Source organism: Urocampus carinirostris, chromosome 7 (genome assembly GCF_059441175.1).
Source record: "Urocampus carinirostris isolate Australia breed hairy pipefish chromosome 7, RoL_Ucar_1.0, whole genome shotgun sequence".
Lineage (NCBI taxonomy): Eukaryota > Metazoa > Chordata > Actinopteri > Syngnathiformes > Syngnathidae > Urocampus > Urocampus carinirostris.
Window position 1 is genome coordinate 43,773,199 of NC_142355.1, and position 25,881 is coordinate 43,799,079.

At 39.0% G+C, this 25,881-nt stretch overlaps 1 protein-coding gene across 2 annotated transcripts in view; it reads left to right on the top strand.

Annotated features, from left to right (window-relative positions):
* cecr2 (CECR2 histone acetyl-lysine reader) overlaps positions 1-19,406 on the top strand; it is a 48,889-nt gene extending 29,483 nt beyond the window's left edge. The window contains exons 6-19 of one of the 2 annotated variants that reach the window (XM_088341052.1): positions 3,403-3,461; positions 3,550-3,713; positions 4,730-4,819; positions 4,971-5,121; positions 7,978-8,092; positions 8,162-8,199; positions 8,273-8,364; positions 8,478-8,604; positions 8,966-9,309; positions 9,383-9,514; positions 11,221-12,004; positions 13,128-14,934; positions 15,111-15,153; positions 16,963-19,406. In XM_088341052.1, the coding sequence (XP_088197178.1) occupies positions 3,403-3,461; positions 3,550-3,713; positions 4,730-4,819; positions 4,971-5,121; positions 7,978-8,092; positions 8,162-8,199; positions 8,273-8,364; positions 8,478-8,604; positions 8,966-9,309; positions 9,383-9,514; positions 11,221-12,004; positions 13,128-14,934; positions 15,111-15,153; positions 16,963-16,968 (3,952 nt within the window). In that variant the 3' untranslated portion in view covers positions 16,969-19,406. The remainder of the gene's footprint in view (positions 1-3,402; positions 3,462-3,549; positions 3,714-4,729; positions 4,820-4,970; positions 5,122-7,977; positions 8,093-8,161; positions 8,200-8,272; positions 8,365-8,477; positions 8,605-8,965; positions 9,310-9,382; positions 9,515-11,220; positions 12,005-13,127; positions 14,935-15,110; positions 15,154-16,962) is intronic. The other variant, XM_088341053.1, reaches the window with a different exon arrangement.
* Positions 19,407-25,881: the final 6,475 nt, after the last annotated feature.

A 25,881-nucleotide genomic window follows, 5' to 3' on the forward strand; every position in this document is an offset into this window, starting at 1 on the left:
AGTTTGACACCCCTGCAGTAGAGGATACTATCGCTTTAAGAACGAGCACCACTGTTGTTGTTTGTTGTGAATCCAGTTGTATGCAATGCGATAGTGGCTTTTCCGTGAGTTACAATATAAATAATTGTTTATCTTCTATGAACGTGTGAATTCATGCCAGTTTATTTCTCCGCTTCCTCCTGCTCACAGAATAATGACGTTCGTCTTCTATTGATGACGAGCATGAATGCGCCTTGACCGGTCACACAGCAGTTTCATTCCAAAAGATCAAATATGTATTAAATTTAGGACCTCATATTTAATAGGTCTGGGTCTGGTGTGAAAACATTGAGATGGACATGGCTCTCTTGAGTTTCCAGTTATTTCTACAACTAATTTTTCGTGGATAGAGTGATTGGAACCGATTTGTCACAAAAACATCCATGAGGTTTGGTTCTTTTATGACTTAATATGGGTTAACAGAAAACGTGATCAAACCTTCTGTGTCAAAAATATACATACGGCAACACGAATTAGCAATTTTCTTCTTTTGAGTGATAATGAGTGACTACGGCTGGTGACTTTTCTGAGGCCGTTTAAATAGGGCTCATTGGATGAAAATGCCGACAAACGCTACAATGGGAAAGTCATAGGAGCTGAGCATGGCTCTGAAAAAGCAAATCATTGACTTGAACAAGTCAGGAAAGTCCTTTGGAGCCATTTAAAAGCAGCTGCAGGTTCCAAGAGCAACAGTGCAAACAATTGTAAGTATAAAGTGCATGTCACTGTTTTGTCACTGCCACGATCAGAAAGAAAACGCAAGCTTTCTCCTGCGTCTGAGAGAAAATTGGTCAGGAGGGTGAGGATTCAAACGAGAATCACCAAAAAGCAGATTTGGCAAGAATTAGAAGCTGCTTTTTGACAGTCCAGTGAATTCAACTGTGTAAAATATTTCTCCGAAACACACAATAATGCGGACAGATAAAAAAGTTGGCTAAACGCATTCCTGCGTCGTTTGACGATCCTTGTTGTTATCAGTTAGTTTTGCTCCATAGTTCCTTTTTAAAAATAACTGGACTTGTCAGATGATTTCTAATATACCCATTAGCCTCTGACCTTTTAAATGAAACCACACTTTTTTACACAGTCCTTAGCTTGTGCAGCCCATGAGGGTCTGTATTAAAAAAAAGACATGACCAATGTTCCCGCTACTTTTTCATGTATCTGGGCATACACACAAGCTCCCTGAGCAAACTGAGGACAACAGTGAGCAACATCTGTTATGCACGCTTTATTTTTTTTAAATAAGTAATTTGGTCCACTTGAAAAAAAAGACAAAAATCAGAAAAATGGGATGTGTAGATGTTATACAGTATGTGAGAGTCCTGCTTTGGCCTGGCCGAGTGTCCTGTCAGCATCACCATTTTCTGCATGTCCAGTCTATGTTTGGAGTAAAATTGAGTTATTCCTTGCACAATATCCTGAACAGTGCATACTGTCAGCTGGATGATGCCACCAAACACAGTTTTTTAGTTAATATCATTTTCCTCCCTGTATTTAATATATATGATGAGTATTTTGTGTACTAATATTTCTGTGCTCTCATCTACTACCGCGGTATGCCAGGGTGCATTTTTAATACTGCACATAGTCTCATTCTGCATGATCTCATTGATTGAGTTCACAAATTCAAAGGCATAGTTTTTGCTTCGCCAGCTTTCTGGTATACTCACATACTTTGCCATGTGATCGTGGATTTGTTGAACTGACAGCATTGATGCATTCATTTGGATGGCAAGTAAAGCATTGTCCCGCAATAATGTACTAATCCCCTGTCCCAACTTGAGCCTTCGTACAGTTTCGACAGCTTTTGAATTACTTTTATGCTGAACGTGACGCTTGAGATAATCCAACTTCCATTCAATCCACATTTTCCCCTCTGAAAACTCACTTGCTACTTTGGCATTGCTGCATGTTTTGCAGAGTAGACCTTTCTCACTTGAAAAAGAAAAAAGTCTTACCCAATTTCACCGCTTTTTCTTCAATTTGCACATACTCCGTCAACCATTCCATCTTACATACCTGTCAACCTGTACGGTTTTGCCGTACAAAGTACGTATTTTTGATGCATTTTAAGACTAGTACGACGTACAAGGAAATCTGTACGGAAAAACGCAAATTTGTCAATCGCATGCGTCTGCTGCCTGGGGATTTCCCATCATGCATCATTCCGAAAGAAAAAAAATATGGTGTACGATTATTTTGTATTTTGTACGGGAAAATACGACAGTTTGTACGGGCATGGAGAAGTGGAGGTTGACAGGTATGATCTTATAGGAGCTGCATTTCTTTTTTACTGTGGCTTGTTCAGTGGATGTTTTGCTACCTATAGGCGGGGCCCAGACGCAAGCACAGTCAATGCCATGATTGGCTTTGAACCGTAAGTGAACTGTATCGTATCATTGGCTAGACACCTGTCACTCACTGAGTGAGAAACAAAAAAACAATATTATTGGGCAAATTAATTAGATTAGATTGTCTAATATTCGATATTAATTAACACGGTATGTTGATGTTATTTATGCGCTGGATAGATTTTCTTGTGCGCTGAGAATGTGCGGGGCAGTGCGCGATTGCACACGCGCACAGCTTAGAGGGAACATTGGACATGACCTATTTCAACTTCAAAAATCTGTAGCCAATGGTGACTGATTCGAATGTTGATTGACAAATTGGCTAGCCAAAGAAATTTCAACTAATTCTATGCAATTTTACATGGTGTATTCAAATTGGAGCCGAAAATAAAAGACCATATACGTAACCCCAAGATCCATTTTTACGCGCTATTATCACGCACAACTGTGCCAAATCATTGATTGACTTTTTGAAAAAGAAGTCAAATATTTACAACTTCTTCAAAATGTCTAAAATTGTTAAAAGTAAAATACATGGTTGCAAAGGTTTAGAGGGTTGTAAACTGGTCGTCTCAAAAAGGCCACTTCTGGAAACGTTTTGACATATCTTTAGAAGAAAGTGTAAAATACAGTCTTTGTTTTTTTTAAGATTGTGATAAAATTGGACCTAGTACCAAGTAAGACCTCAAGCTATTGTCTGACTTGTTTTCCAGCTAAGATGCCGATGATACACTGCTCTGCGTCATTTGGTTGCAGAAAGAAATTCAGGCGTGAATAAAAACCTTCCTATTCTGTGTTCCAACTTGGATTATTCAATGTTGAAAGTGTTAACGTTCAAAAGAGACCAAAACCGTCCGTATTCTCCAAACAGTTAAAGAGCAGCATTCAATTTACTTTGGGTATGTTTTTGATTGGGATTTTAGGCCAATTTTATAGGAATGTTAAGGGGTTAACTTGGTACAGAGGTGCATTCATTGAATCCTCTTTTGACTTATGCATTCCTTTTTAGTAATGTAGAAAGGGAAGAGTATGCAGAAAATGGAATGGCTCATATACCCCCTGCTCAAGGTGAAATATTTACATCCATTAACATTGAAAGTGTTTTGGGGTCATCTGTACTAATACATATGTGTGGATTTGTGCTTATGCATCAAAGAAGGTCAAGAGCGAGGCACCTGGTCACTTGTATGCGAAACGGAAGAACAGTGGTTTAACTTGGCCAAAAGCATAAAGGACAAGCTCTCTCCCCAAGATCGCCATCTCTACCGTGTCATCAGCCAAAATTTTCTGCCTGAGATAAGCAGCATGATTGAACAAAAGGTCAGAAGAGAATATCTACTTCTTTAAGACCATACTTGCAATATTAAACCAACACCAATTTCATACCAGAATTTACAGACCTTTATGGACTGATATTTTAAAGATTAACCAAGCAAGGCTATCCATTACCAATATGGATGTGTGTTTTATTTGAGGTTAAGTCACATGCATAATACTTTGCCAATTGGTTGTACCATCAAGGCTTATGTCATCTGTTAAGTTTTGTGCTTTAGCAAACCTGCACATGACCAAGACAATGAGGCCCGACGAAGGCACACATATAATCATGCTTTCTAATAAGGTATCTAGATAGCTAGTTAAAAGTCAATATCCTGTGAATTTTTTTTTATAGTTGTTTTTTAAAAAAAAAATGTTAATTGTGTATTGTTTACGATGCAAAACACTGGAAAATCATTTTCAAATGACCGCAACAATCTGATGTTGGATGCATTAGGTCTCCCCTGACCAAGCAGTGAACATACCCTCCAGTGGACAGATGGCAGCCAAGTTATTTGTTAATATTGTTGTGGCGAAAGATATTAGAGCTAACATAATTTTTCGCTGTTTTTATTCACTCTGCCAGAAACACTGATTTGCATTGTGCGTTCTGATAGGTCAAACAGTCTTTCCACTTCTTTAGCTGTGCATCAATAACGTTCAACTAAAGACTATACAAGCTTTTTTAACGTATGATTTCATGTTAAACTTAGAGGTGGTTAGTGGTAAAATGTCGGCACCCTCCCCGCCGCGTTCCAGGTTCTCAATACCATTTGCAAACAATGTTTTTCTGTTATAATCTGCTTATTAACTGATGCACATTGCACAAACGGTAGCTCATACTGTAGTCAAAAGTTCATGCGCCCTATAGTCTGTTGAGCCTTTGGTATGGAAAATATACAGTCAAAAGACTATGTTTGTGGCTTACACTTTATTATCCAGTGCAAAAAATGCGGTATATTTCGGTGACTCTGCAGCCGCAAAATATTAAAATTATAAAATATTCCCAACTGTTTCAGGAGCGAGAGCAGAAACTGAAGCTTGATGATCCACCTCCATTCTGTGTGTCTCAGGGTTTCACAGAAAAGCACATGATCCAAGACAAGGAGGCATGTGTAACATTTTTCTGTAGTTGCTGCAGCAGTAGTGTCTGTAGTATGCTTTTGTAAAGATGCTGTCATGTTAATGTGCATGCTGTCGCCTTGTGAGTAGAGAAATCATGTCTGTCAGGCTCTGATTTAAATGTTGCTTCGTACTCAGGCACGTGTGAAAACCACAGCTGAGTTTGAAAAAGGAAATGATGAAGCGCTGGACAGACAGGTTTTGCTGGCCGAACAGCGACGAGAAGAAGAAAGGTTTCAGCAGGAAGTGCGTCAGCGACAGAAAATGGAGAAGATCAAAGCTGTAGAGGGTATGATGACAAGATTTACATTAAGTACAACCCGTAAAATCCTGTTCAATTTGAATATTGGGGATATGTAGGATTTGTCAACACGTAAAGAGTTTTGAATACATTTTTAAAATCTTAAAATCTGGAAAAGACACCTGGCCTTCTCATCCGGAATTCTGGGTCATTTAAATGCAGTTGGATTACCTACATTGAACCAAGACATTGATTAGCTGTGTTATTTTTGTAGTCTTTTTTTTTTACTCTTGACTAATCTTTTTTTAACTAATCTCCTTTTGTAGCGCTGGACAATTTATGGATTATATTGTTATTCACTCGCTGAGTGAAATGTTACTTGAATACATTGATCTGTAGGTAAAAAAAGACAACAGTGTGTATCTATACACACATTATGTATTTATACAAAAATATTGTTTAAGTACTTGCATCTGGCGACCAGTCTATTGGAAATACTCTAAAATAGAAGTAAATACCAGAGGTCGACCGATTATAGGGCAGGCCAATGATCGGCACCTATATTTGGGAATTCGACGGATATTGGTTTCGGCATATTATTGGGCCAATTAAGCCCATTAATAAACACAACACTGAGCAACAGCCGAGTCGAATTTTTCTCTTCCTCTCCTCCCTTCTGTCTTGGACGCTACTCATCCGATAAGCGACCGAGGGCAGAGCCACTGAATCCGGAAGCCCACTGTGCGCAGTAAGACTGCAGACTGGGGAGAGAGTTAAGGCTGTCTCTTAATATTTTCCATATTCACGAGTGTTTTTCACATTCAAATTTTTTCTATACCCCCTTTTTGTGACTCCTTGACTGAAATGTCGAGCAAATGTCATCAACGTGCAGCAACGCACACTTGGTAGCAGACCCTTTGGGTGTCTCACTCCCCTTCACGTGAACGCAAACTCAGATTTTCCTGTGCTTCTTAGCACTTTGCTTCCGATAGAATGAGTGTGGTGATTGTGCGATGTGTTTATCAAGAAAAATTGATTAACATGATTAAAACAAAAAAGGGATTGTTGTCTATATAATGAGTTTATTAAGACATATTCCTGTGGACATTACTAACACTGGAGGCGACCCAATTTTGCTAAACGCTATAATATTTCCGACCTCGACTACTTGAACACAAGTAGGCTTTATATTTCGTGCTATAGTATAATAGTAGCCTTATTGTAATGCATGTTTATTGTACGTTGTTGTTCAGTGATCGCTGTGACCTTAGAACCATTGTGAATGAGATCCTGGTTATAATGGATTTCCCCATGTAAACAAATGTTTGAATTGAATTTAAAATCTGACAATTTACTGTTTGCAAAGTAAGACACACTTCAAAAATATTGTGTTGTATGACTATGGGAGACTACAGAGGAATACCACACTTTTTAGTCATGTGAGTTATGTTTAAATTCTATTTTATTTTCTGTAAAAGGTTTCAGAGCGCTATTAAAGTTTTCTATTACTGTATAACAATAATTCTTTGTGTCTTTTTGCATCATTAAAAAAATGTTTTTGCCATTTTTTTTAAGCTTTTACAGCAAATGAATATTTGCTCAAAATATCGATTATCGTCATCTTCTTAATACTAAGAATCGGTATTGGCCCTGAAAAACCCATATCAGTTGATCCTTAGTAAATACACATATTGGACATTGTAAAGAAGAAAACTTTCGGAGCTACAGGGAAATGACTACACTGCTTCATTTAATTTAATTGATGAAAATGTCATTTAATTGTGTAATGATCACTCCTATCAACAGAATACAGTGTTATCGCTTAACACAAGAATTTCAGTATAGGAGGTTTTTTTTCCTTGATATAAACTACATTAAACTAAAGAAAATCCAGTTAACGGACAGTCCCAGAGGCTACGGCTAGAGATTGCTCACCGCTCATAACCGCTCATAACCGCTCATCACTTGTGAATGGCTACTGTCAGCAACAGCTAGCCCAGTTTGCACATGCAAACTATTACATGCACTAAAATAAAATAGTGCTGAAAGTTTTTGTTTATGTTCATTTGAAGTTACAGTAACTTTAATTTTAAATGTACAGTAATGGCTTGTGTATTAGATCTCATGATCTCATACATCTCAACCTCTCCCCTTATTAGTGATTGCAACTCCTCTTAATTAAATGATAATAAACCTTCAAAACACAATGCAACAAGTATTTATTCACAGCAAGATGGTCTTTGTCCAATGCCGCAACAATATTAGCAAGCTACGTTGACGTTTTCATCTGTTACCAGTGACAGAGACCATCAGGATTAGAGCCGAAATGGTCAAGACGAGAATTGTTATTTGGTGAACACAATGTGAAATTGTCAAACGTAAAAAATAGGGGGTAAAATATAATTTGACAGGTATGCGATCTCTGACTCCTCGTTGCAATTGCCCCCCGAACCCTTTTCCTCAGCAGGACATGCACACTTTCATTATGGAGCTCACAATAACTACCATTTTATTTCATTAATAACATCTTATTTGTCTTGCTACTGTAACTTTTAATGTTTGAATGTGTTTTTAGTGATTAAAAAGATGTGTTTAATACCTATTTACAGTTAACTTGTATGGGACAGAAGTAGCCCATTTATGTTTTAGTTATTTCATATGGCGAAAATTCGATCATTTAAAAGCAATTCGAGCGAAGAGCACGACCGTGGAACGAATTAAGCTCGTAAGAAGAGATACTACTGTATTACCATTGATAGCTAACAACCATGTAAACGGGAGTCATCCAGTGCTTTTTGGAAACCAAACTTCTGACGTCGACCCAAATTTTAGCCGCATTTAACCAAGTCATGACTCATTTTGTTATTTTACACAGAAATATCCTAACTCAAATTATATTCTCAGAGCGGGCTCTGAGACGGAAGATGCGAGAGGAAAAGGCCTATCTGTTATCTGAAGGAAAATACCTTCCACCTGAACCTTCTTCACCAATACTTGGAACACAAGTCCCCAAGGAATTGTATGACAATTTATATTTTCAAATTAATAATATTGACACATCTTAAGAGTTAGTTTTTTTTCTTTTCAGCTTTGACATGGAAGATGACTACACAGGTTTATACAAAGGTACTCCTTTTGAAAAAGTAGCTGAATGCCTGAACAAATACAGTCATCGCTGCTTTCTGCTTTCCCTTCCTAGTTTTGGAGGCTTTGAAAACTCATAAAGACGCTTGGCCTTTCTCAGAGCCTGTAGATGACTCCTATGCCCCCAATTATCATGACATAATCCAGGTAAAAATAAAATGTCATTATCGTTAAAATGTGAAACTTGTTGACTGTACAAAACTTACCTTCATTAAGCTGTTCATTCTGATCTGATACAGTATATTCCACTTTCTCTTTAGACTCCTATGGACCTTTCTACCATTGAAAAGAAACTCAATGATGCAAAGTATGTTTCAAAGGAGGAGTTTGTTTCTGACGTGAAGCTCATATTTCGAAACTGCATCAACTACAACGGAGAGGATAGTGGTAAATGAAAAAAAAACAGTATTTACAAGTATTAAGAACAGGCAGTCAGCCAGATTTTGTTGTAATGGTAACTAAAAAGACAAAACCCGTGTTGCTGTTACCCGCATACACAGTAATTCTGTCCGAATTTGCTAGGGAAATAATTTAGCAAATTTGAGCCCTGATTTGTATGCGCTGGATAGATTGGATAGATATTCTTGACCGCCAAGGAAGGTTTTGGCAGTACACAATTTGCTCAAGCGTACAGCTTAGAGTGGACATAGACTGCAACTTTGTGTTGTGTGAGTCTGAAGGTGAAGATGAAAATATTTTCTTACAAATAATTAGTTAAACCTCAACACTAATGTCTGCCTTTTCACAGAGTACACTGTGATGGCACAGTCTCTTGAACGCTGTTTTAACCGGGCCCTACTTAAACACTTGCCATCGGAGGATGGTGACACAGATGAAGAATTCCACATTAGCAAAGAAGACAAGGAACGCAAGGAGAAAAAACAAAATCGTAGCAGCAAACATTTAGGACCTGAAAGTTTAATCAAGGCTACTGAAGATGTCCAGCGTAAAAGGAGTGTGCATTGGGGCAAAGGCCATGCTCTGTTGGAGGGCGAGTTTGGCAAACTTTCACACTCTAATTTGGGCTTTCTAAAGAATACGAAACACCTACATGAAGGAGACATCGGGAGCATGTACCACTTACGACAGCAGGTATATTCACAGTCCTGGTGACTATTTGAATATTGACTTAAACTGCAAATTTGACTTATTTTGATCTTGTTAGGTACATCAGCCTCATGGCCCACACACGTATGCTCATAGAAGAGGATTGGAGCCCCGTTTTGCTTACCCAAGTCATATTCCAAGGAACAGAGATCCGACATTATATCATTTGACCGACAACTTCAACACGCAGGTAAAATATCCTTGTACAATTATTATTTGTTATTTTAATTGGGACAAATATCTGAAGAGTGTGACAACTCATCTATCTACATTGTATTACTGTATGGTTAAGTCATTTTATCTTAAATTATCTTATATAATGAGAGTCATTGATGTGTGTTTTAAATTTCAACATGACCCATATTAAATATATCCTGTTTGTAAACCTGTTCAGTGCCATGAAAAAGTATTTTCCTCCTACCTGAATTCTTTGTTTTTTGCACATTTATCACTCACAAAGGTTTCAGATCATCAAATCAATTTTAATATCACCCAGAGACAACCCAAGGAAATACAGAATGCAGTTAAGAATGTTGTTACCATTTATCAAGGCACAATGAAATCTAGGCCTTTTTGGCCCTATGACAAAGCCATTTCCAAAGCTGTAGGGCTCCAGCGAACGACTTTCAGGGCCTTTATCCACAATTGGCAAAAAATGGTAACAGTGGAAAACCTTCCCAGGAGTGATCGACCTACTATCTTACTCCAAGAGCGCGACAACAGCTCATCCAAAAGCTTACAAAAGAACGTGGAAAAACATTGAAGAAGCTGCAGGCCTCGCTGGTCTCTGTTAAGGTCATCGTTTGACTATTGTTATATAAGAAAGACCCCGGCCAAAAATGGCATCCATGGGAAAGTTCCCGGGCGAAAACCACTGCTGTCAAAAATGAACACAGTCTTTTCACATTTGCCAAAAAACATCTTAATTATCTTCGAAACTCTTTGAGAAACACTTTGTGGAGTGATGAGTAAAAAAAATTAACTTTTTGGAAGGTGTGCAGCCCGTTACTTCTTGTATAAAAATGTCAAAGCATTTAAAAAGAACAAAATGCCAATGTAAAGTATGGTGGGGGATTTTTGACTGCCTGAGGCTACTTTGCTTAATCAGGACCATAATGAAAACTTGCTGTGCTTGACTGAAGCATGAATTCTGGTGTTTACTAGAAGATCCTGAAGAAGGACCGACCAACAGTTTTTGCCCTCAAACTTAAGTGCTCTTGGATCATGCAGCAGGACAATGATCTAAAACACACGGGCAAGTCCACTTCTAAATGGCACAAAAAAAAATTGAGGTTCTGGAGTGGCCAATTCAAATTTCAGACTTAAATCCAATTGAGACGCTGAGTATGACTTTAAATGGTTCATTCAAGAAAACCCTTCTATATTGAAACAATTTTACAAAGAATAGTGGGCTAAAATTAATTTAAAGCTTTGTAAAAGACTTATTACCAATTATTGTAAGCGGTTGATTGCAGTCAACACTGCTAAAGGTAGCCTAACTCGCTATTAGGTTTAGGGACACTTACTTTTTCATAAAGGGCCAGATAGCAGTGTCTGAAACTCATGACAAAAAGATACCGGACACCAGGGCAGACGACTCTGAAAAGTTGCCTGCCCAGCCATAAAGTTGCCTGCCCCATTTTTTACAACTTGAAACACAATAAGACGATTAATCGCAAAAATAACAAAAAAAAAAACATTGTTGCAAAGTATTAAGGATTGATGATCAGTATATATAGGACTAGCAGAGAGGAATAAGGAGAACTAAACCTCGTTTTCTTCATCAAAATGTGTTGTATAGAGTTACAGAACTTGCCATAGTAGTTGTCAGCTACACACAAGCATTGACATCCCTAACACAGATGATTGTTTCAAAATTTGTTCTTATACTTACAGCACCACCTGAGCCGTAGGTATCCCATGGGACCTGAAGTTAAACAGCCACTTGACCAACAGCAGCACCATGCCTACATGGGTCCAACACACGGCCCATCATTAGGCCCGCGTCCGATGGGTCTTCAATTTCAACTTCCTACTGAAGCCAGCATTTACCCATCCCACTACCGTTCAGAGAGCCAGGTGTTGCAACAAATGAGCAACAATTCATCAGGGCCCCAACAGAAGAATTACTCATGCGTAAAATCTCCTATTATGGGACTCTCTAACATGTGGACTGGTTTGAATTCCCAATGTCCAGAGAGAGCTATTGGAACACAAATGCAAGACACTAGTGTGGTCAGCCAGAACAATTTGAGTTTTGGAGGGGTTCCACCTCCAGTGGGACCAAAGCAGTGGCCCGAAGCAGCTGGATATCCCCATCCTGCCCCAAATGCACAATACCAAATGTCTGCAGCAGCAGTCGGCTCCCTGTGTCCTCTGCAGCAACACCATGACTTGACCCACTCAGAATCCTCCACTACAAGTAGATTAGCCTCTATGCTGGAAAGTCCCGAGATGCTAGCCCTTCAACAGCTGTCAGCCTCTTCAAGGGCTCCTGCTGTTTCCTCTGATCAAGACACAGGGCACTTTCAACAGCCCAAACCCATCTTAGGGGTTGACAGAATCCCAAATCCTGCCTCGCAACAGCCTCCTATAGCTCCTGAGGTTCAGCTGCAGCGTCCTGCGGAAGACAATGGGCCAGACAGTCCGTCTTGCCAACAGACAGACATCCGGCCCAAAGGTAGATCTGAAGTTTTTTGTTATTTTGTTTTGTTATTTTGTTTTGTTTTGGTACTGACAAACAAAATTACGTCAGAGTTATTATTTTTGGTAACGTTTTTGTTAAATTAACTAGCCATTTTTAAAATTCTGTCAGCTTTTATTTAGTCAATTTAAACAAGTTTGAATTACCATCGAAAGCATTGTTTTAAGGTTTTTAGTCTGTTATGACCTGCTTGGAAATGTATTAGCCAAGGTTACAGTTAGAAATTAACGTTAACTGGTAAGCATCAGAAAAAAAAACATTCTCATTAATAGAATTACTGAAAACCGTTCCAGAGTGGTATTTGTGCCCATTAAAAGACAAATGAAACTATTAATTACAGTCGCATGCAAAAGTTTGGGAACCCCTTATCATTTTCAATATTTTCCTTTATAAATCATTGGTTGTTCGGATCATCAATTTCAGATAAATATATCAAATAGCAGACAAACACAGTGATATCTGAGAAGTGAAATTAAGTTTATAGGATTTACAGAAAATCTGCAAATATTGCTTAAACAAAAATAGGCAGGTGCATAAATTTGGGCACCCAACAGAAAAATTACATCAATATTTACAGTGTCTGAAACTAATTACAAAAAGTTATTGGACACCAGGGCAGACAAAGTTGCCTGCCCAGCCATGAAGTTGCCTGCCTAGTTTTGTTTAGGTAATTTTTGCACACTTTCCGTAAATCCTATGAACCTCATTTCACTCCTCAAATATCACTGTTTGTCTGCTATACCATATAAATTGCTGATCCGAACAACCAATGATTTATAAAGGAAACTCTTGAAAATGATCAGGGGTGCCCAAACCTTTGCATACGAGTGTATGTTGCATTTTGTTAAATATAAAAGTTTACTTAAATTAAATGAAATAATGCTACCAAGGCCATAGTTTCCAATAACTAAAATGATGACGTTTATATATGTACAGTATGTATTATCTTGCACAAAAACATTCTAAATATTTGATTAGGTTTTAAAAATGTTTTTAACATTCATTGCTCGTGTAAATATAAAATATTTGTTAGATGACATACTGCTGATCATTTGCAATCAAACATTTGTCTTTATGGTTCTTTTGTTTTTGTTTACAGGAGCATCAGAAAACAAATTGATTCAAAAAGATGTCAACCAAAAAATGGATTTATCAGACATGGTTTCTCCTAATCAAGAGGATCCATCCATTCCGAACCTGACACAACACCACAGTGTGTTGGCTAAGGGTTTGCACAACCCTCGACATCAGGAAAATGTGTCTGTTGAAAAATTGTTATGGAGTAGAGCAGAGTGCCATACGCAAGAAGGAGCTAGCAAACTTCAAAATATAGGTTCTTCTGCTGTGTCTTTGCACTTGAATGTTAATAACAATTTAAAGGATCAACCATGCACTGTTCAGAATGAACAGAACACTCCTTGCCATACACTTCTTCAGTGTGTGTCACCATCCTTGAATACCACATCCAAAAGCAAATCACCTCACATGCTAAATACAACTCAGCAGAATGTTCGAAAACAGCACCAGCAATGTCTAAGCCAAGAAAATATAAATGGGTCAGGTCCGAACAACTTTCAGAATTCTTCAGACATGAGCCTTACTACAACACAACCACAAACTCCACTTGTTATCCAAAATACCCAAAGCAGCTTTACACAGAGCATGTCACAGAGAGCCCAACCTGGACCCCCTCATCCAACCAGTTTTACCTCTCTACTTCCTAGCCACGCGATTCCACACTTAACCTCTCAGCCGAGCTCAGAAGAGAATGGAAATCAAATGCCAAGTGAACCTTTAAGTCAGCAAGACAAAGAAGGTCAACATGCAATTCATTCTGAGTCTTCTAGGGCAGTTCTGAAACAGAAGGAGCCCGGTCTAAATGGTCCTCAAAGCCAGGTGGAGCAGTCAGAAAGATGGCCAGCACCTAACAATACTGCAATGCCTCGTCATTCCCAAGGCCAAGTAAATGGAGAACCAAGTTCATATAGCTTAAACAACCATACACACCCACAGTATATCCAGACCAAGCCTGTTCCTCATTCTGCTGGCTACCCTTATCACAATCAAACCTTTAACCTGCTTCACAATACTCCAAACCACTCCAGTCATCCCAATCAACAAAAAACTGCCTATTCATTTCACATGCCTGGCCCTCAGAATCTACACACCCACACTAACATGTATGCGCCTCTGCCATTTTCGCAAGAAACCTATTACACAGGACAACAGACCCATAATTTTGCTAGCAATAGAAGCAGTTATTATCTTGAATGTTGGCAGCAATCTCAGCAGACCCTGATGCCCACGACCTACATGCCCTCAACAATTTCCAAAGGAACCAGTGAGGCCAGTTGTGGGTTGGTCTCACCGCGAGGTACTGAGGGGTCCCCCACTGTGGATTTGTTGTCTCCTGAATCTGGGTCTCTATCTGGATCCTTGGAGGTAAAAAAAATTGAAACGAGAAATCCTAGTAGTGTTAGTCCAACAAATGACAGTCGGAATATGGAGTTATCTGGAAGTCCAAAAGAAATCTTGGACCTCGATAGCCACAATGCTGCCAGCCGTTGTCAAAGCAATCAGCCATTCGCCTCAATTGTAAACATTCCCCATGGACTCCTATATGACACTTGCACAGCACATCCGGCAATGCATCCTGGTGGTGCATCACCGTCCTCTAATGGAGTCTGTAATCAAACCCTCTACGCCCCTCCCACATGCCCAGATTCTGGAAGATACACAGTACGATCACCTCACCCCCACTTGATGAAGGCCCTTCAGCGGACCCAGCAGTTGCCTCTCCCCCCGGGTCAGATGTGTTTGGCCATGTACCCTCGCTCAAGTGGCCACTTGCAAAGTGTTATGGCAGAGCAGAGAGGTTTGGTATCTGGGAACATCTTACACGTGGGGTAAAAACGTTTTCCTTTTTCATGTTGACAAAGTTCACATCTGCAATGAACAGTAGTTAATTATAAATAACCTGGTTATCTCCCACCCAAATATGCTAAATTTTGTAAATGTTGAATCATTGATACTATTAAAATGACTTGCTGATGTATTTTTGTCTTTGTATCTTTCAACACAGGCAACCTATGATGACGGCACCCACCACCTCAAGCTCCAAGCAAGTAAGTGTGTTTTAACATCAATTAGTGAGTGTTGTTCTCATATTGTAAATCGAAGATAATTGGGTACCATTTCTTTGTAAATTTCATAATAGCCATCTCTATACAGGTATTAACAATAAATACCTTTAAAGATAAGATGTTCGGGTGCAGCTGTCCCTAACCTTTCTGTACCACGGGCTGGTTTTACCCTCTCATTAACATTGGGCGCCGGCTCCCTTGTTTTCAAAGCGCTTTTTCAATTACCATAACTCCGCGAATGTTGGTAAAATTGAATCAAATTAGTATTCCAAAACACCCACAAGGCAGCATATACTTACCACTATCCTAACTTTGAGGCATCCACGTGCGGCTACTTAACAATCAAAGGCAAGGAATGACACAGACAGAGCATAAAAAGTAATGCATTTTGTGAAACATTTTATGTTTTCTGCGACCAATAAAAACACATTTGACTTATTTGAACACTACTTAATTAGTTTTGATTGTCAAAGGGGCAATGAATTGGTTCTGATGGGTCATGTATGATGTGGGTCTGTCTCCAAGAATTTCTTCACCATCTTCCACACAGGCTCATAAAACGCCTGGTCATGGCGAAAACTAGTTGACAATAAATAGACATCTGAGTGAACAAGGCTCAAAAACCTTTTTTGTATATATTTATAAGTGTTCCTATTTCCAGTTTATGTTGTTTTACAATGTGTTGTTCATGTTCAGTTTTAGTCCCTACTTCATTACATTCCTGAAAAATCCAAGTCTGTTTTTGGTTTTATCTTTCATTTCAAACTGTTATTACATTGTCTTAACACGTATTTATGGAAGTTATTGCTAGAAATTAAACGTTTGTGTTGTTCTGGGGAAGAAGAAAAAAAACAGGGCCAAAACTGATCACTCATACCATTATTTCTAAATCTTTCATGGTGAAAATAACACATAAATTCCAAGTGGCCTTTATGAGACTTGGTCAATTAAGGTTCTGACAGTGTTTTGCGGCCCGGCCCAATAATATCACTAATAATAATAGTAATAATAATAATTGTGCAATCACTAAACCACTAATTGTGCAATCACTAAACCACTAGGGTTTTAGATGATTTAGGAAAAAGCATTATGTTTTGTCTCATCTTCACACTATCTTACTCATCGTTCCACATTACATAATACGTATATTTTGGTATTGTGTTCATAGTTTACTTTGACAAGAAATTATTTTAATCCTGGCCCCATGTGTTTAATCAACAATGTGTTACCTTGAGTAAACTTAGTGTGATAAAGAGATACAAGTTAATGCTTTTTCCTATGTCATCTACATGCCTGGCGTTCTAATGGTTAGGATTCTGCGCTCTCACCACTGCGATCCAGGTTAGATTCCTGTTGCATCCTATTTTGTACAAATGTGGTCAGCAATACTTTTAACTAATTGATCATTGCTTTAATACATTAATATGTTATGCACCCCCAAAATTGTTCCATTGTTGGTAAAGGAGACATTTCTCATGGTATATTGATATGGGACAAAGGCTCTGGCATTATTATCATTTCATAAATTTAATCAAATCAGCCAATGTCACACAGTGACATAAAATGGCCTAAAATATTAGCTTTTGTCTGGAGATTAGATTAGGCAGTTTTTTTGAATGTTGTCTTAAAATATATGTGCAGACGCTTTTAATTGAAAAACCTGCAATTAACTTTTATTGTATGCCCTGTATTTGGCTAGTTAACAGTTCTGTTTCAATGATTGGATAACTTTGATGAAGACACCAAAACATTTTATCATGATTGACCAATGTACTACCACCTCCTTTTCAGGCATGATGAGTCCAAACCAAAAGAAAAGGCTGGACGTGCTGACACACCTAACACGGGGTGTCATTTGCAACATAAAACCATACATTAACTTGCTTACTCTGCACTGGCTTTCTGTTTAGGTTGGACGTGAAAAATCCTAATACAAAATTGTATTGAACCTTTGTGTAAAAGTGGTAAGATATCTGTCCTTTTATGTTTTGTCATTGTTCCTGAACAAAGTAAAAAAAAAAAATCATATGTCACCATATCAAACAAGATGACTTTTACCACTGGACTTCCTTCTCCACTGTTATCTACTGAAATGTATCCACAGAGGACCAAGCCTTTTATGATGGTCCCATTATCTACTGACTCAAATTGTTAAAGCTCAGGTACTTTATTGAAATAAGTGGCTCCTTGAACCAGGCAACTCAGCGGTGTAGTTGTCTTTGGTTGCTTTTTGAATGTAAAAATGAATGTTTAGATGTTACGCTTTGAATGAGAGGGATAAAGGTGTAGATGAACAAATGTTTTCTACTCCCTTCCCATCTATTTTAACTTAAACCTGAGTTTAGTTAATTCTAAAGAATGTTGTTTACTGGTGAGGCAATCTTTAGCAACCTATTGTGGACTGCTGAAAACACTGGTTTTACTGAATATCACACACTGAAGCTTCAAAAGAATAAACTTCCTAAAACTGAGTGGCCTTGGATATCTTCAGAAAACTGATGTCTATGTGAATGTACAAATACAGTCATCTGAAATAACATTTTCAGGTGTTTCCTCCCTGCTTTTTAATTGTGTCAAGTTATTAGTCCAATGTGACGGTTGTTTTGCATTCCATTTGCTAAAGGAGTGTACTTGATTGCCTTGTTCATCTGCATGATAGCTCCTGTAATTGGCCTCCTCTTCTCAGGGATTATAATTTATACGGGTATTTTTCTCCACAGTTTTGAAAGAGTTGAACCCTTCAGAAATAGATGTGAGCTGACTTTAGTCTGATGTGTAGAGCTTTAATGGAATATTTTTTAATTTAGTATTTTTCAGTTCTCAATTGGGTTATTTTGGTCATACAATGGCTGTAAGCGTAGCTGGTGTTTCATCTTTCTTTGACATTGTCTGTGCTTTAGACACCACAACTGTGTAATCGTTTTTTTATCTTATGTTAGACAGCTAGTCTGTCCACCACATTAAGGCAATATTTAGATCCTACAGGATCATGTGGGTCCAGCATAGTTAAAAAACTTGGACCTGTTTAAATGAAGGTGTTTGCTTCTCTACCAGTTACAAATGTGATGTAAAAATAGTGATTTGAACATAGTGAATGCAAACAGGTTTGCATCAAGAATATGTAGTGTTCATGTTACATGTTTATGCACATGTGTTAGTTGCCCTGCCCACTTTACACTGAATCTCTGGATACATTGTTGAAATCCCTAATCAAAATGCGTGATTTAGCTTGTAATTTAGTCCGTCATTGCTTTTGTCGTAAAAAGCTTTTGTCCACCTTATATATTTTTTTGCTTTTGAGTTGAAACATAAGTTTCTGTGACATTAATACTTTGTTTCATCCTTGCAAAACAGTTCCTATAGTTGCTTGTTCCACCTTTGCAAAACAAAATGGTTCTTTGTCTTGCAAGACGAGGTACGGGAAGGCGGGATCTTTGCCCATTCCTCTTTGCATATTATAGTTGACTTTGTACTTTTCAGTTAGCTATTGACATTAGACTTCTATATGCTCTCCCAAAGTTCACAATGCAGGTTTTCAATGAGATTGAGGCCTGTGGGCTAAGTTGACCATGAGGGAGAATTTTTTTCGATAAACCTTTTCTACAAGTTTTAGTATGACTACACTGCAGTTAAGATATTTAGGGCTTCTAACACATCGAGAAAATGGATGCCAATTTTTAAAGGTGGCAATGTAGTTGGTCATTTATTCGTTACATAGGTTTAATACAACGAATTGAGACCTTTTAGGGATTGTTGGCCTAAATATTCCATTACGATTTGAAATTGTTTCTTGGTGGCTCATAGTTTTATCACTTGTTCTTTTTCATATTGGGGGGGAAAAGTTTGCCTAACAATATGTGAAGTTGTGGGTGGTGGTGGTCTAATGGTGTACAGGCCTATGTGTATTTTGGACATAATTAATGCCAGTCCGTGTGTATGTATGTCCTCGAGTCCAACTGTCATTCAAAAGTGAAAAACATTTAGATCTGTTATATATTTATTTGCTGTTCAGCTTTTTATGTACTTTTTGTGCTTATTTCAATGTGAATGAGCTGTCCCGTCTTCTATGTTGTGCTGGCTAAGAATTACCTGTATGATTTTGAAGGGAGGTTAAAGGTTGTTGTTTTTTTTTGTGTTTTTGTTTTGTTTTTACTCAAATGACATTAGATTGTTTGGGAAATGGATGGTGTGTTTTCTATACATTTCTTGCAAATAAAAAAAAAAATCTTCCTCAAGTTAAAGTGTTTTGTCTTTGTCGAATGGATTCATTATGGAGTTACATTTTGTCATTGTAGAAAATATACTAGCTTTCAAAATTATTTCTGGGGGAGCACAAAAGGGAGGGGGCAGCATTAATAAGAGTAATTTGGATCTATAGTGACTCAAACAGCCATATGCATATTATGAGGAAATGGCACTAATCTTGACGCCAATACGATTTTTTTTAATAAACGACATCTCCCTCAGTAAAACAAATATCACTAAGCCACGAATGCATTTTTATGTTAACCGTTTACAGGGTTTGTACAGGTATTCGAAATCCTTGATAATGTTTGAATTTTAATGTTTTTTTCAAGGATTGAAAAGTGCTTTTAAATTCTTAAATTGTTGATGTGTTTATCAACAAGTCCACCTAAAAATGATGCATACTCTGCTCTCTGGTGACTTTGCCATTGCATTTCTTCCCTCGTGAGCAACTGCAGCTGGCATCAGTACGTATGGTGTTCTATGAAACATCACCGCCCCCGACTGGTCATTCCCAAGAGATGTGCATGCTACACTGAAAAAGGTAGGCGTGAAAGGTTGAATATTAATTATGAATATTTGTTGGCATAGAGAGGGATGGGCGCCACCAGGCTGCACTTGCCCAAGACCCACTACAACAAATTGTGCCCCTACGACCCTAGTACTTAAGGGATCCACCCAAATTTTATGGGTCTTTCAAAGAACAAATGTATTATTTCCCAGTGTTCAATTCTAATGAGAAATTGTAAGCGACCTTGAACTCATTTTTACTCGACACCTATATGAGTAAAGCTGTACAGACTATATTTACACCACCCTTGATCTAAAACCTACACAAGGGCAAAGAAAAACTCAACCTGTTAACATTCTATATAAGCTATTTAATGCTTTTAAACCTCGATTTAAACACCGCCATTAAAACACAGCATTTCAAAGCCCGAATGTTTAATGTATCTGCAGATTTCTTTTTTCATCCGAAACATATTTGGACTTGTGTTTTTCAGATACCTACATATATTCATGATTTATTTAAGATCAAGCAAGACAAAGTCCACATCAAAATCATGTCTTGATAGATGCACACGAAAGATTAAACATTTATGTGAATCGCAGATAAATTTGTGGATCGGCAAAATACTTAAGTCTCTCAGGATTTCTTATTTTAATGTTGGTGGAGAGATTTAAAAAGTGGATTTGAAAGTCCTTTAAATGTGCTTGAATTAGGCTCTATACCTAAGTTGATCGTTCCTTTTAACCAGTGCGTCATTCATTTGTATTTGCGTGCTGTGCTTATTTTAATGTGTGTATTATTCAAGGTCAATTGATGTAGGCTATTACGGGGTGGCAGTTGCTCGGGTAGAGATAGAGTGGTCGTCTTACGATCAACCAAGTCGCAGGTTTGATTCCCGTCTCCTCTGAATTAAATGTTGAAAAGTACTTGGACAATGCCGTTTGTGTGCGCGGGGTAGCCTTGTTGTAATGCATGTTGTATTGTACGTAGATGTTAACCGATCGCTGTAACCAAAGGAGCGTTCGGAACGACACCTGCTAAAAAGTTTTCGCTTTTTTTAATAATACGCACACTTGATTTGGGATTAAGGCGGCCGCGTGAGACTCGCATCTAATAGGCCAGTGCGCCACATTCGCATTCAATAGCCCAGTGCGACATATGAGCCGACAAAAAACAATTTGAACCAAGAAGAGTTCGCACTTTAAAACAGTGCGCCAAACGTCTGTCGAAAAATTGAACGATAATGAGTTTTTTATTTTAACATTGGCCACCGGCAAGCAGCGAATGAGCTTCATCTCATTTCTTTTTTTTTTGTTTTACTAATTTCCCCGCTCCAGACTTGTTGCCGTTTTGAGGCCATGTTCACGCAGGTGCTCACCAAATTACAAACGAGGCATAATCGATCATACCACGGGGCGGGGAGGGGGCACTATGAGACTGGAGATAGGCCGGGCACAAAGCAGATTCACCCATTTTCCGGGAAATTTGGTTTATGCTGCTTTTGTATTGTTGGACCACATTACCGCATATAACAATTTTAACACTTTCCTCTTTTTTTCACGACACTGATTTATTTTAGTGCCCTCTTAGGGAGGGGGGGTTTATTAAGGGGTATTTTTCTATCTTCATTATTCATTATTCATTATCTGTTGTCGGTCAGTTCATAATACGCTACAAAGCCTAGGAGCCGGGACTCTAACACTCAGCCTAAAGGCCAAGCTTAGGTCCTAGCCTTAAAGCCTTGCTGCGATCATTGCAGATGCACCGTTCCCGGAGGTCCTGTCCGTCACATGCTGACACATCTAGATTCTCATAATCGGAGCATATAGTACTCAGTTCACATGATGGGGGTTTTGGTTTTTTTTTTAAGGGTTACTGTTCTATCTTCGTTATTCATTATCCATGATCTGTTATCGGTCAGTTCATAATACGCTACAAAGCCTAGGAGCCGGGACTCTTACTCTCAGCTTAAAGGCCAAGCTAAGGTCCTAGCCCTAAAGCCTTGCTGCGATCATTGCGCGAATGCTCCGTTCCCGGTGGTACTGCAATACCGGGCCGATGCGTGGAGTGGACAGAGCAAGCTCTTATTCAATCTCCGATTTTTTTTTTTTTGGTTTGAACAAATTTATTGACACTAATAACAGAAAACAATCATGACAATCTCAACAGCAATTAAGCACATTCTTTTTTTTTGGTTTGAACAAATTTATTGACACTAATAACAGAAAACAATCATGACAATCTCAACAGCAATTAAGCACATTCACAATATTATATTCCAATATGACGTTTTTAACAGCAAACACATTGTGAGGTTTGAACAACCCTTCTCGAAAATCTTATTAGCAATCAAGCATATTCACAATTTCATTATATTTTTTTTGGTTTGAACAAATTTATTGACACTAATAACAGAAAACAATCATGACAATCTCAACAGCAATTAAGCACATTCACAATATTATATTCCAATATGACGTTTTTAACAGCAAGCACAAAGTGAGGTTTGAACAAACCTTCTCGAAAATCTTATTAGCAATCAAGCATATTCACAATTTCATTATATAACATCTTTTTTAGTGTCAATAGATCCGTCCAGGCCAAAGTCGATTGTCCTCGGTCTGAACAAATCCACCGACACCAACAGCAGCAAAACAAACACGACAATCTCAACAGCCATCAAGCATATTCACAATTTTTTTATATCTGACAATATGACATGGCGATATGACTTTTTAACATTGTTTCTGACATTTTCAACATCAATTAAACAATTTCAGAGTTATTTTCTTTCAACAGTAGTTAACCAGCGTGTAAAGGGCAATACTATTGTGCAAGGGCATAGCTCTGCCATCCCACCCTCCCAAGCAGCATTCTTCCAGTCCTCTGTGTGGGTCCTTTCCCTTCTGCGTGGGTCCTCTCCCTTCTGGGTTCCACAACCCAGGCCGTTGCTGCCGGGACTCCCACAGTGTAGCTCCGGCTCCCCCCTCCGGGTGGGTGCAGACGAGTCTTCTTTATGGCTGCGTCCTAGGCCCGCCGCTCGCAGATTGTATGGTATCTGCAGCCATTTGGAGCACAGCCACGGGGGGGATCTGCCTGTACCTCCATACCAGCAGGTTTCTGGAGGTCCAGATGGCGTCCTTGATGGCGGCGAGAGTGAGCCAGTCCCTGGCAAAGTCGTTCCGAGGCCTCCTCGACCGACTCACCCCGTAAAGCACGTACTGTGCATCAGGGACCTCTCCTGCTGGCAAGTCCGGGAACTTTCCTAGTTGTTCGGCCATTGTCCACAAGACCTGGGCAGCGCTGCACTCACAAAAAAGGTGCCTCACCGACTCCTGGGCGCCTCAGCCAGGTCGAGGGCACGTCGAAGTCGCTGACATTCCTCGGTGGTGCATTACAGCTCTGACTGGGAGAACTTCATGAGCCACCATCCATGACAAGTCTCGTAGTCTGTTTGGGAGGGCAGGATGATTGACGTTGCTCCAAACCGTTGTGGATTCGCCAAACGCAAGCCCCCGCACAGGGCTTACTGTAGCTCGCTCTTGCTCAATAGCAATAAGGGCCCTGTGGTTTTGTAAAGTGTGACATTCTTGTGTTTCCAAATCAAACTTCTTTAAAAAATCCCGAATAAAGAGATGTGTTGGTGGCAAGTTAAACGAAACTGGAATCAAACGATTGTCTGGTACAAGCTTTAGCTTCCGCAAATATGAGCCCATCCAAAAACGGGTCATTGCTTGACTTTTCGGGTTGTTGGGTGGGCCCACAGCGTTTTGGAAGTGGAGAGAGACATATTTGCTTCCCAGGAAAAGCTGGAGGTAAGGCATTCCTTTCCCCCCTTTTTCCTTTTTCATTGTATCTCTTTTTATCCTTTCCCACTTTGAGCCCAAGACAAAGCGAAAGATGGCTCGGTCCAGTTGTAACAGCACGTTTCTTTTAGGCATAAAAATTAAACTGATTGACAAAAGCATTGGGAGGATGATCGCTTTGATGATTAGGACCTTCCCCTCTATTGTCAGTTTTCTTAGTGACCAAAAAACAAGTTTTTGCTTAACTTTCCTTGTCACGTCATCCCAGTTGGTCTCGCCTCCTCCATCCGCATTGAATTTTATCCCTAGGATTTTCTGGTCTGTCTTTAACACCGTCAGCGGGAGTCCTGCCTTTTCTGTCTCTTTCCACATTCCATAAAACTTCACTTGTGATTTTTCTCTATTTAGCCTTGACCCAGACGCCCTCCCAAACAGGTCAGTCAAGTCAAGGGCTCTTTCAACAGATGCGCGGTCAGTACACAAAATATTAAAATCATCCATGTACAAAACACACTTGGTAATTTGTCCCCCACTTCCTGGGATATTGATGCCTTCGACAAATCTATCTTTTCTTAACATTTGTGCCAAAGGTTCAATGCAAAGAACATAGAGAAGGGGAGACATAGGGCAACCTTGACGTACACCGCAGTTGATCTCGATTGCTTCCGATAAATTCCCGTTAATCATGAATTTGCTGTAGATGTCTCGATATAGCAGTCCTACCCACTTGATGTATTTTTGGGGAAAACCACATTTTTGCAATACCCTGAAGAGGTATTGGTGCGAGACTCGATCAAAGGCTTTTTCAAAGTCTAGGTTTAGGACCGCTAGTCGCATGTTTCTGTCTCTTGCATAACAAATGGTGTCACGGATCAGCATGAGACTGTCGCTGATCTTCCTTCCCACAATGGCACAGGTTTGGTCTGGATCAACCAAGTCTCCCAAGACAACAGACATTCGTGTTGCTAGAAGCTTGCTGAAAATTTTACAGTCCACGTTTAAAAGCGTTATGGGTCGCCAGTTTTTTAAGTCAATTTTGTCTCCTTTTTTGTGCAATAGAGTAACTATCCCTATTCTGAAACTGTCTGGCATATGGTCTCGACTGGAAAATTCGTTAAAAACAGTTAACAGATCTGGTGCTAAAATATCCCAAAAAGTTCGGTAAAATTCGAGGTTGAGTCCGTCCTCCCCGGGTGATTTGCCTTTTTTCATAGTCTTTATGCAATCATTCAGTTGGTCTTGGGTAAAGTCCGATGTTAAAAAGGGGTCTTGACGCACTGATCTTGAAATATGATCTAATACATGCCCCATTTCATTCTCATATGTTTCTTTCTTTTCAAATAATTTTTTGTAGTAGTCTTCGACCAATCTGGTTATTTCACTACTTTCCTTTGTTATTTGCCCGTTTTCGTTTTGAAGTTTAAAAATCCCCTCATTTTTGCCCATAATTTTTTTTAAAAAGTAGCGTGTACATTTTTCCCCTTCTTCTATTTCTCTTTCTCTGCTGCTTATTATGATGCCTTTGCTCTTTATTTCCGCCAAAGTGTTTAGTTCTTGTTTGGTCTCTTTGATTTCATCATTAAAGTCCATCCCCTTTTCTGTTAGGATGAAATAGCGTTGGAGTCTTCTTTGTAGTCCCGACATGCGTTTCATCTCTTTGAGTTTCTTGTTTTTCCCTGCATTTTTAAAAAAGGTCTGTGTTCGTTTCTTTGTCATTTCCCACCATTGTGCTCGTGAATCATACGAGTCTTGAAGGGTCTGCCAGTCTTTGTACAGCTCCCTGTATTGTGCGGCTAGAGCCTCATCCTCCAGCAGGGAGCAGTTTAACTTCCACAAACCCTTCCCAACAGTCATACCTGAAGGAAATGAGAAAGAGCAGGACAGTAGCAAGTGATCCGAAAAAAAAACTGGAATTAATCTTGCATCACTCTGTGCTAAACCCCTCGTAAATATGTAGTCTATTCGAGAGGCTCTGGCATTGTCACTACTGAACCAGGTGAAGCCCTCCTCTCCTGGATGTATGGATTTGAAACAGTCCACCAGTTTAAATGTCCGGCACATGTCTTGTAATAAAGTTGATGTTTTATCTACTTTAAACTCCTCATCGTTCCTCTTTCTATCCTTCCTACTTAGGATGCAATTAAAATC